A 12,500-nucleotide genomic window follows, 5' to 3' on the forward strand; every position below is an offset into this window, starting at 1 on the left:
AATGCAGGAAGAGGATGTTTTTGGTGAGAAGAGATCAGATGAGGTGGTAGAGGGGCCTAAAGGAATTGGCCAAAGGGGTGATGTTAAGGACTAACAGATAATATCAAAAGAAGCAGCTTGGCTAACCGAGGCCATGTAAACCAATATATCAGCACTCGAAGCAAAGAGGCCCTTTGCCATTTAGCACTTTGGTCACTGTGCACATAACATAAACACTTCAAAGTGCTGTGCACTTCAAACCCCTGCAGACACACAAAAACGCATACTTGCCTTTTTTTTTGAAGGATATGAGATTTGCGATGGACTCTTGACATTGCTCAATATTTAGATGCTTTTAAGGGATCACAAGGGGGAGACTGAAAGGTAGAGGTATATTATGAGGACATATCTAGGGGGATCTCTCTCTGTACCATATAGAGCTTATATCACTGGCCAGGCCCCAACCTATTTTATCTGTGGCGAGATCAAAGACAACATTGATTTGAGTAAGAGCAGGAGCAGTCTTTGAGAGATGCTCTCTGTTGTAAGCCGTCTCAAAACTATTGCGCTCCAAATGAAGCAAGGCTCAATCTCGACACAATTCGCTAAATACACCCCCCACCCATCCCCACCCACCACCACCTCCATCATCACCATTACGGAGAGATAGGGTGTAGAATTAGTTGGCCTATTGTCCCACTGTAGTACTTTCATATTTTGTTCTACCAACACTGACGCAACACTCATTACCGACACAAAAGAACAGAGGGGGAGAGAGAGACTGAAGCAGTCTGGCTAAAACCAGTCCTGTGAAGCGCCAGACGAATGTCTTTAGAGAAGCTTCCAGAAGAATAGCAGCAGGGAAATCACACAGTGCGGAGTGAGGAGAAGGAGTTAGAGGGTAGCATCAGGAAGCAGAGGGCCAGATGATTATAGCATGGCTTTGTTGTTGGTTTGATGTTTGTTGATTGTTGTTGTCATAGAGATAACTAAAAAGAGAGATAACGACAATTCAATTATTTAATTTTATTTCATTTAATTTATTCATTTAAAAGAGCTTTTGATGTGGATAATTTAGAAAAAAAGACATGTCGAGAAAATCTTTTGGTAAAGCGGTCTTTGAATACAAAATAGGCATTATTCTGTTATTCTGCATACATTTTGGTCTTTCACTGTGGGGATTTGTATGGAGTGTTTCTACTGTTGGGTCTGCTGAGAGGGGCACGGTCACCACCTCCCAGAGCTGATCTCACTTCTCTACAGACCACAGATGAGTGAGAGAGAGAGTGTGAGAGAGAGAGAGAGAGAGAGAGAGAGACAGAACAAAAAACAGGTGAGTCCAGACCTGAGAAAATACGATTTGAGGAGAGAAACACACCGAGTATTTGTGAAAACAGACAGAGGCAGGCAGGAAAGACAAAGGGGCGGTGAGACAGAGTAGGTGAGACAGAGCGATCGAGCACCCGCGAGACGGACAGAGAGGATGGAGAAGATGGAGAGGAGAGACAGACGGATGGTGCTGGTGGCGCAGGGAGGTTATGGGGAGGCAGAGAGAAACATCATCTGCCCTCTCAGTGGGAGAGCAGGCACACAACTTCAAGGCCTCTGAAGTCCAGTGACTCCAGTTTGTGTCCAGCGTGTGTGTGTAGGGGGGAACGTATGACTGTGTGTGTGTGTGTGTGTGTGTGTGTGTGTGTGTGTGTGTGTGTGTAGAGAGAGAGAGAGAGAGAGAGAGAAGAGAGGGGGTCAGGGGAGTGAGTTGGGTGCTGATGATCGGCTCATCACGGACGGCTGTGCCCTCATAAAAAAAAAAAACACAACACAACACACCACACCGCACAACACTAAGCACACTGCACCACACAACCCCCCCCCCCCCCACAACAAAACAAATATCGCTAGACCGCCTCACTCGCTCCCACTCTCGCTCTCGGGGCCAAGCCTTTCGCTGTCTGACAGGGGGCCCGGGGTGCCAGCGCTGAGCTCACTGCTGCACGAGCTGCTGCTTTTCATCCTCTGTAGCTCTGCAGTGTCGGGATCATCACTCTGACCTACGCGACCCCATTGCTTCCACAGAAACATCAAACACTGGACAATGCACAGCAAAAAAAGAAAAAAGAAAGAAATGTCTGTAAGAGTTTGTGTACAAGGAGAGCTAGAGGATGTGATTGAAACAGGCTTGTTCTATGCAGGAGTGCCAGGTATACCTAAGCATGAGCTCATTTTTAGGTAAAACGGTTTTGCTTCCATGTTGCATTAATCTAATTAATCTATAGAACAAGACTCCTTAAATTGGAAACTGTGTAGCAATCAATGGGACAAAAGGGCGTTTTAAGCGTTTAGGATGTAAGTCATCTTAAGTACATTCACACACGTAGAGGGGAGTCCATTATTCGAATACGTTCTTGTAGACAGGGTCCCCGCCACTCACAGGGATCGGAAGCCTAGTCTAGTGGTTTGTGGAGAGAGACTTCAGTCCCCAAAGGTACTCTCACCAGCTCCTTCTACTCTGTCCTGATTTACACCTTTCCCCGAAACCGGAACCCGTCTCTACATCTCTCTCTCTCTCTCTCTCTCTCTCTCTCTCTCTCTCTCGGTGAGTTATCTCCGCCGGATGTGACTGCAGCCAGAACGAGATTCGGCGCGGACTGCCCACCGGACTGCCCACGCCACACCACACCACGTCTCTGTTCCCATGCCTGTCTGTTCGGATGCCATGTGCGTCCACTGCGGCGGCTCCCTGCCGGGGGCAAGCGGCATATTGCACGGCGGCACCATGCGGCGCCAATACCGGGCACGGAGGATTATTGCTGATGACAGGGCATTAAATGTGCGCTGGCCCATTGTAGAGGCTGAGCTGATGCGCTCCTCTCTCTCTCTCTCTCTCTCTCTCTCTCTCTCTCTCTCTCTCTCTCTCTCTCTCTCGTTTGGCAGTTCAGCCTCAGTTCAGTGGCTGAGGCAGTGGTAGTCCTCGGCCCGGGCACATGCAGCATCGCCTGGGCCTTTAGCATCCGCCGCTCATTACAGTCTGGTGTCACACCAGCTTAGGCCCTCTTCTCTTCATGCTACACACACACACACACACACACACACACACACACACACACACACACACACACACACGCTCGCTAGCGCACCACTCGAGGCTTTCAAGGCCTCGTTCTTCAGTGCCTGAGGGCCACATTTTTCAGCATGGTGGCCACACACTGTCCTACCCTCTTACAACACCCCCACTCCACCCCCCCCCCCCCTTAAAAACACACTTTTAACACCATCTCACAGTTCCTCTCATATGAGACATCCATTTTGTTTCCAAAGAACAAGCTGCAACCATGTTGTTTTTTCTCTCTCTCTCTCTCTCTCTCTCTCTCTCTCTCTCTCTCTCTCTCTCTTTTTCTCTCTGAGTAAAGAGGGAAGAGAGAGTGTTAGAATGAAAGTGGCATCGCTGCGAAGATGCCACTTTGACTTAAACACCCGGTGGTGGCGGCGCCAGCTTCCCTCACCCGAGAGCATTAAGTGGGTCTGCTTGGTGTTGAAGGGGAGGGAGGATTAACCGCGTCCCTGTGTGCTGTCCTTCTTTTTCACATTCTTTCCTTTCCTTTTTTCATTTAAAAAAAAAAAGAAGAAGAAGAAGAAACAGGGTTTTAATCTCAACACGAACGTCCGGCAGAATAGAGGTCATCCTCCAGGTGTACACAGCGCAAGGAACCAGCTGTGTGGGACAGAGAGGAGGAATTCTTGGAGGATTACTACCTGGGGATTCATCTAAAAATGACCCCTAGTCTGTAAGTCCATAATGCAGTCGCCACAGGCCACAACCAGAGCACTACACAAAGTGCATCATAGCACAGCACCTATAGCAAGTCAACATGCCATCCAACTCGTCATAGGCGCAATATAAGGATTTGGATTAGGTGTCTGTTTAATGGCGGTTTAACACACGTCAATTGTCACATGGCATGCAAAGCAGATGATGAGGTTCCAATGGCTCGCTACTTATAGGATCACCAGCATTAGAGCGCCAACGTCACAGCTAGCTAGCACACTCAAGTCTCCTTCCAACAACGGCAGCCAGCAATACAACTTCAGGTTGCATTTTCTTTTCCATACGGTTTCCTTTTGTGGAGAAATGACGGCTGCTTGTGGTTGTACCCACTAAATAAACTGTCAAGCTTTGCCCCAGATTTGGCTGCTAATCTCACTTTGACAATTTAAAAGCTGAGCACAGTGTGCACGCACATTGCCAGCTCCAAATGCTACCCCACCAACACATCTTTCTCCTTCTCTTCTCCTTCTCCCTCTTCTCTCCTCTCCTCCACCTCATCCTCCTCTCGCTTTTTGATCAGATCAGTTTATCTAATTTTCCAGTAAATGCTTGAAATGTATTCCTGCGCACTCTCTCTCCGTAAATGCACACAGGGGAATTGGCAAAATAAGAGGGAAATGGATAGATTGGCATCTGCCGTGATGCCTACACCACCCCCCTCTATATTTTTCTCTCCCCTCTCCCTCTCTCTCTCTCCCTCTCCCTCTCTGTCTTTCTCTCCCTTTCTCTGTTGCCTCGCGATGTGTTCGGAGCTGAGAGGATGGCCATGCCGATGCTGGCCTTTCCTGTCCGAGAGCAGCTGCCTATGCGTCTCGGCCAAGCTCTGACCTCTCAACACTCTGCACACACATGCTCAGTATGGAGAGAGGACGTGTCACGTTTGACATTCTGAGCAGGAGCCGTCTGAGAGAGAGCACACTTGAGACAAGACAAAAGACAAACCAAAAGAGTGAAAAAACAAAGTGGTGAAGGATGTGTGTGTGTTGGGGGGGGTGGGGGGGGGGGTTTGGAGGAGAAATGACAAGAGGTCCGGATCCTGACTTGAACCGCTTGCTCTGCAGTGAAATGTCACACATTGTTATAAAGCATCCCTGACATGGAACCGCTACAGAAGCCAAGAAAAATTCCTCCGGACCAGACGTAGATTGATAATCTCGAGCTGTTCTCGAAAAAAAAAACATCATCACATGGATGCATGGTGGCCCGGTACTTGGCACAGTGGCTTAAATTTGTACCCAGGGAGGGGATAGGAGGAGGGTGGAGGCAGGAGGCAGAGAGAGAGAGAGAGAGAGAGAGAGGAGAGAGAGAGAGAGAGAGAGAGAGAGAGAGAGAAAACACAAGGCGGCATTAGGCATGCAGAGCCAGCTTGAGAAATATGCAGAGAATAAATGAGGTGTCACTTTCAGTAAGAGTCACACAATCAGCGGCGACGAGAGACTCCTTAATCCTGCTCCGCCTGCCACCAGTGAGTCACCACAACCCCGCCGTTGCCATGGCACACATGAAAGAGAAATGCCCTTGGTTTTTGGGAAGGTTGCCTTTACCCACCCACCACCCCCTCACACACACACACACACACACACACACACACACACACACACACACACACACACACACACACCCGGCCACCCTCAGGACAGTACTCTCCTGAAACGCGCCACATAAGAATTAGGCACGAAACCTGTTCCCTGGCAGGGCCACATAAGACCCCGCCGCGAGCCGGGCCGTGACACCAGCGCTAATCCATAGGGGCTTTGCGTGTTCACGCTGTCTAAAAACAAAGTGAGGGCTTGACATACAACCACGTTTCCCTTTTTATGAACCCCGTCTGCTGTGATTTAATTTCAGCAATAAACTACTTGACTCGGTCCAGGCTGTAGCCAACAGCGGTTCACTTCAACAAGTGTCAACATTTTCCGAATCAATTTTTCAAAAAGAGTATGTTAATTAATTTTGACTGTGAGCGCAACACTGCGGGTCAAACAAGTTACGGCATCATCATCAATTAGAAGCACGTTAACTGATTGTTCTGAGCATCGTTTACTTTTTTCTGACTATCACAACGCTGGAGCCGTTGTAGTGGAAAAAAACAAGCAAAATAACAAAACCATAACTTCCCCCCTCTCTCCTTTCAACCCCCATATCCACAACCTGCAATCTATAAACATCTTATAGGTTGACCTCATTTTATATTTGCACTTTGTTTTTAGCTGGAGAGAGAGAAAGCAAAAGAGAAAGAGAGAGAGAGAGAGAGAGACTATTCTCAAGGAAGGTAAAACAAAAGACTCCCCTACATTAAACAACCTGTCTCTCCCCATCTATATCTTGATGCTGTCATTCATGTCTGACTGCGCCATATTTTCCCCCACAAAGCCTGTCACTACAGCCGAACGCTCAAGCATGAAAGGATAAAGGACTGTTTTCAATTCATAAATATACCTTTAAGAGGGGCGCATCAGTGATTTGTCATGGGAGACTTTTGGCAGGGCTGAAATTGTTGTGGGAGTGACATCTGAGTTATGGCGAGGGGTCTTGTGGCTGGCATTATGAGCGCCTCTGCCCAGGAGGGTTCTTACTCCTCTTCCTCGTCTGCCTCTTCCTCCTCCCCCGCCTGCATCGTGCCGAGCGAGCGAGCGCACTCAACAGCCCTCCCGCGAAAAAAAAATACTTTCACGGGAGGATGGCATTAATTAGAAAGAGAGGAGGGACACCATTTGCAGAAACTTTTTAAATAAACAAAGTAGAATAGAGAGAGGGAGAGAGAGAGAGAGAGAGAAAGCAAGAGAGATAGAGTGTGTGTGTTTATGAGAGAGAGAGTTAGCAAAGACAAAGTGCCTGTGAGAGAGAGAAATAAAGGGAGAGAGTAGCAGAGAGAAAGTGCGGCGGAGGGAAAGAGAGCCAGACGGAGAGGCCTGCTCTTTTTGTTTCCTCTCCCCTCGTGCTACCTCCGTCAGTCAGTTAAGTAAAAAAAATTGTGTGGGCTTCTTTGGGATCAATTCAATTGCATTAAAAATGCAGTGCCTTTTCACCGAGTTTTGTGCATTTCCTTGGAGAAACGTTGCAGTGGCAATCATTTAAAAATCCCTCCAGCTTGGAGCAGTTAAGTAATGTTTAGTTTCAATCTCCCGACAGCCCCGTGCCGTGAGAGCCGCTACACCAAAACAGATTGAACATGAGCGACAAATAAAATGTGAAAATCAAGCAAGACACTGTCTCATTTCCATTAAAAGATAAAGTAGACAGACCGCAAAGAAACAAACTCATTTAAAACGGCTGGCCTATAGGTCAAGGACACCAAACTGCCTCTGTGCGATTTTCTCCCCCACACAGGCATACAAATCAGACAGTTTATGTTTGTGTTATTCATTTTCAAATACAGAACACGAAAAGATTTATCTTTTCTTATTCGTTTGATTCATTGTATATGAAATGCCTTCAGGCTGTGATGCAACATATTTAAAATACCTCTTGGCGCATATTATGTGGTTTATTTGTGGGTAACACAGACCGGAGGAAATGTGGTTCTGTTAACTTGTACTGACATCCCACAACACACAAGTAGCAGATAGATAAAGTATGGAACGAGATTCAATTTATCAAACACAAAAATGGGATTCACAAAATCACCAATATCATCTCATGAGTAAGAAATAATGATCCTGAAAAAAAGTTATTCTCTAAATTATGGTTCGAACCTTTAAATTATGAAACCCCTGGCTTAATTGGATTCCAGCTCTATCAATTTCAAAGCATATTCTTTCATTTTCTTTTAAATTTTCTTTTCAAAGATGAATATATTATGCTGATTCCCCCTGGCCAAAATTTCCATTGGTATTATGCAAGTCCTAATATTACACAGTGAGAGAAGACTCACTGGGGGACAAGGAGAACACATCAGAGAGTTGATTAGAAAAATAACCGCTTGTCTCAGAGGTAAAACGTGTGCTTTTTGTCTGCATAATGTTTATTGCACTGACCAGCATAGTCTGACATACAAGACGGCTAAGTGTTCTGAGTGGATTGTGTTTCAACGCCTTGTTGTAAAACTCAAAATTCAAACTGCGTGTCAGGTTGTTTCACCTTAGCAATGCTAATGCAACAAAGCCTTGAACGCACTATTGATTATTAATTAAAATATCAAATGTGTCAGCGACTGTGTTCTGCATAGGTATGACTGAGATGCAGTGTCATTAGCAAACTAAAGAGACAGCTCGGAGCTAAAAAAACACAACCACAGTACAACAACACTTCAAACACAGCACTTTATGAATATATCATGCACTTGTCATAAGCTTGTTCTGGCACATTCTCAATTTGTGCATTTTTGTGTGTGTGTGTGTGTGTGTGTGTGTGTGGTGTGTGTGTGTGGGGGGAGGGGGTTGCATCATAAAGGACCTCAAAACACAGATAACGAGGTAACACCTGGAAAAAAAGGTTTCTCAAATGGAATTTGAAATCTGTGTAAGATAAGGCTCACTGATCAGCAGTCCTCATTGCAGTCCTCATCAACATGCCTTATTTTAGTTCTATTTATGACTAGTGCAGTGCCCGTTCAAATATGCTATTCCTGTAGCCCAATTACATGCCTGCAGGTAGGCCTGCTTTGAAAATAGAATAGGGAAAAACATAATTCCAGGTAAGCATTCAATAATGAATAGGCCTACAGATAATATAATAAATGTGAAGTGAGCAGAATTTAAGCATGGCTACATGTGACATTTTTTACAAATCAAAATTTCATAATCCTTACAGCTGCTTTGAATCAAGGCTATATGCTTAGCCTATTGAATAACTTGATGATAGAGAAAACAAACCATTTTGTGGAATGATGCATATGGAATTTGCAACGATGTGACTCAAAAACAGTCTCTGGTGGCCTATAAGTGACATCACACTCTTTCTGCCACTCGTTGCTTATCGCTGGTTATGCTTTGCATGTGTGGCATTCTGAGACGTTCTTTAATCGGGACCATCATCGCTCGTTTCAATTTAGGACCTTGCAGTTGGAACTGTCGTTTGCTTATTCAAAGTCTAAAGAAAGTCCAAAGTAGCCTGGGCTATTCATATAGCATCACACTCTGTTTGCCACTCGTTGCTTGTCGCTGGTTATGCTTTGCATGTGTGGCATTCTGAGACGTTCTTTAATTCGGGACCATTATCGCTCGTTTCAATTTAGGACCTTGCAGTTGGAATTGTCGTTTGCTTATTCAAAGTCTAAAGAAAGTCCAAAGTAGCCTGGGCTATTCATATAGCATCACACTCTGTCTGCCACTCGTTGCTTGTCGCTGGTTATGCTTTGCATGTGTGGCATTCTGAGACGTTCTTTAATTCGGGACCATTATCGCTCGTTTCAATTTAGGACCTTGCAGTTGGAATTGTCGTTTGCACATTCAAAGTCTAAAGACAGTCCAAAGTAGCCTGGGCTATTCGAAGTGTCCGTTTATTGCACATCATTGTTTACGTCATTTTGAAGAATGAAGAGCCACTGCATACCTGTGTGTCTTGGCGTGTTGCAAAATCCGTGGAGTTCACTTTATTGTTTAGGTCAGACATTTTACGTTTTTACCCGTATAACTTACACTGATCCAGCTTAGCCAAAGCCCTGCTTCTATCCTCACTGGTAGCTTACAGTACAGTGGTGTGTGGGAGGGGGAGTGGCTAGCGGTGAAAGCCAATGTGCTTCTTTTACCGATATATTTAACGATATCTTTTGCATTTCTTATTCAAACAACGTCAAATTGGCACTGCACTTACTCATGCCCATAGCAAGACACCTGCCAAGTTTGAAATCAGTCTGACAAACGGTCAGTGAGATATGCGTGCCACAGACAGACAGACAGACAGACAGACAGACAGACACACAGACGCTTCTTGCTTTATAGATAGATATCAGTCCGTTTAATTACGTTGAGGAAATAAAGTATGGACTTGTGGGCTTTAACTGGTCGGTAACTACAGCACGTGGTTTTACAAAAGAAAAAGAGAGAGAGAGGGAGAGAGAGAGAGGTAGAGAAAAAATAGCCCATGGCAGATGGTCCTGAGTACAGCAGCAAGAGGTGACCTTACCTCATTGGTGTTCCACCTGTGTCTCTCCTTTGGCAACGAGGAGCATTTTGGTAGACATTCAAGCAGCTTTTTGGGCAGGTATATTTTCAAATGTCCATGTTCATCTATAAGAAAAGACAGTGGAGAGAAAAAGACAGTGAGATTTTTTTTTTCCTTTGAATGTGTGTGTGTAGTGTGTGTGTGTGTGTAGTGTGTGTGTGTGTGTGTGTGTGATTGTGTGTGTGTGTGTGTGTGTGTGTGTGTGTGTCTGTGTGTGTGTGTATGTATGTGTGTGTGTGTGTGTGTGTGTGTGTGTGTGTGTGTGTGTGTGTGGAAGATAATGAGAGAGTCTGCATGCACAGAGAAACAGTCAACCTCCTGCGGGACAAAAAGGTAAGTAAAATACATGTGCAGAGTTTCAGGCACATGCGTTGAGTTGCGTTAAGTTGCGTTCAACTGTTTGTGTTTGTGAAGTATGTACATGCTCATGCTCTCCCCATCACACACATCACACACACACACACACACACACACACACACACACACACACACACACACACACACACACACAGAATACTCCCTACTTGCTGCTTCATCTAAAATATTAAACACATCCATGTTTGAGAAGATACAGGAATGGTCATACAGAATACATTTACTGTCCCAAGCTGCCCGATAAATATACAGTGGAGTCTAACAATACGGCCGTCCATAGCCAATCAGCTACCTGCTCAACCTGCAACAATATTTCATTTTTTTTTGTTAATCAGACAAAAAGTGCAGAGCTGTGAATCCTTGAAGCACCATCGCAGCCTCAGGCAAGTAAACAAGTCACAACACAACATCAGAGATATGCTTGAAAGGGTTCATGGAGGAGCGCTATCACAGCAGAGATCAGGAGGGTGAAGGAAGCTTAAGCCTGCTGCTGAGCTGAATGCATTTCAACCCTGACATGGGCATAGTAAGTAACAGTATATCTCACAATTTAAAACGTCCATTATTAAATATGTTTAATAATCTAAAGCGTTCGCTGTATAAAATATGTACTTTATGGATGAGGTAAAAAAAAAAATCCAATTGTCATTGACAGTGGGAATGAGTTAATGAATGTGTGCAGGATGGCAGGCAGCAGACGGACATTTTCACCAAGCCAATAACACCTCTGAGGGTATCAGGTCCTTCTCCAAAAATACAAAATGGTAGAGCGACTGCAGCTATGCATGCTATTGAAGCATAGAGGAGAGGGGGAGATACAATTGCTTTCCAAGGGCAATTACCACGGGGCCATATGCCAGACTCTTTTCCATTCTTGCCCTGTCTGTCTCTTTCTTATGCAGCTAAGAGCTTGGCAGCCCTGTCAAATCACTGCCATTTACCCTCATTGTTCTGGAGAACAATTTCTAAATGACTATGATATTGTCTGCAACTGTGAATTGCGTCCAATTATAATCAATGTGCTACTAGCGTCTAGCGCACAGTCGTTCAGTCTCGCGCCACCACCCACTCACATAATGTGCAAATCTAATTCCAAAATAAAAAACACACTTGCATTCCTCAAGAGGATAGATGCTATGAGGAAATCCAGCTAATAAATACACACACAACACTCACACACACACACACTCACACACACACACACTCATACACACACACACACACACACACACAGACAAACAAACACAGACATGGCCGCAGACACACCATACACACATGCATACGCATAGGGTACAGACAGTCTATAAGTTTAATGGCTGTTCACCGGATACATCATCACGTTTTTAAAACCCCAGAAATGAGGACAAAAAAACAAAATGCCACAAATTAACTTTTGTTTGGAAAGCAAGCACAATGTCTACTCATAATATTTAGTGGGGAAATAATTAGGTCTGTCTGAGAAATATTACAGAGAATTAATAGAATTTGTTTTTCAAAGCTGCAAAAACAAAGTTTCTAGGTAACATAAACACAAAACAGCTTTGCAATTTACATAGAAAATGAGGCTTGTATTCTGTTTGTTTGTTTGTTAGTTTAAATCCAAACAGCTTATCACTAAATATGGGCTTGGAGAGAGAGAGAGGGGAGCTTCTGCCAGTCATGATGACATGACAACAGCCTGTCATATGTTTGCTACAGCAGCTCAGTAGAAATTAAATAAATAAATACATATACAAATCTGTGAATGTTGATAATTAGGATTGTGGAATAAATCTCAAACCAAATATGCACAAACAAATTATAATTGTATTAGGGTACAAGGTAAAATAAACAGGTTCAATGCGAGGTTGCCAATTTATTTGTGTATTCAATGTTTTCGGCAGGGTTTCTCATATTATTTTTTTTCTTTTTGCCAAGGATGACCACGAAAACAGCGAGCGAGGTCTGGGAATACCATCACTCCTGCGGTGTACAACCATAGTCTGTGGGAGTATGTCCACTCCAGCTCATTCTGCATTGTGAAAGCATGCCAATTTTCCGACTATGAATGGCTAACACTGTGTTTATTTTTTCTATTTTGTTCTTCTGATGGAGTTCTATGCTGGCAGAGTTTTTCGGTCTGATGAGACGTGTGCCAAGTGGGCCAGCGCATCCCAATCCTGATACATAACAGACATGAAGCTTCACCAAATCATCCTGTGTGGTTATTACTGCA

The 12,500-nt window shown here is 44.6% G+C and overlaps 1 protein-coding gene across 1 annotated transcript in view; it reads right to left on the bottom strand.

The window, feature by feature from the left end:
- camta1a (calmodulin binding transcription activator 1a) overlaps window positions 1-12,500 on the bottom strand; it is a 358,471-nt gene that overhangs the window by 326,076 nt on the left and 19,895 nt on the right. The window contains exon 3 of the mRNA XM_076275609.1: window positions 9,872-9,975. Within this exon, the coding sequence (XP_076131724.1) occupies window positions 9,872-9,975 (104 nt within the window). The remainder of the gene's footprint in view (window positions 1-9,871; window positions 9,976-12,500) is intronic.

Source organism: Alosa pseudoharengus, unplaced genomic scaffold (genome assembly GCF_046254945.1).
Source record: "Alosa pseudoharengus isolate Yale_2024_CS ecotype anadromous, Long Island Sound unplaced genomic scaffold, YU_APseudo_1.1 YU_APseudo_1.1_scf_9, whole genome shotgun sequence".
NCBI classification, from domain to species: Eukaryota; Metazoa; Chordata; class Actinopteri; order Clupeiformes; family Clupeidae; genus Alosa; species Alosa pseudoharengus.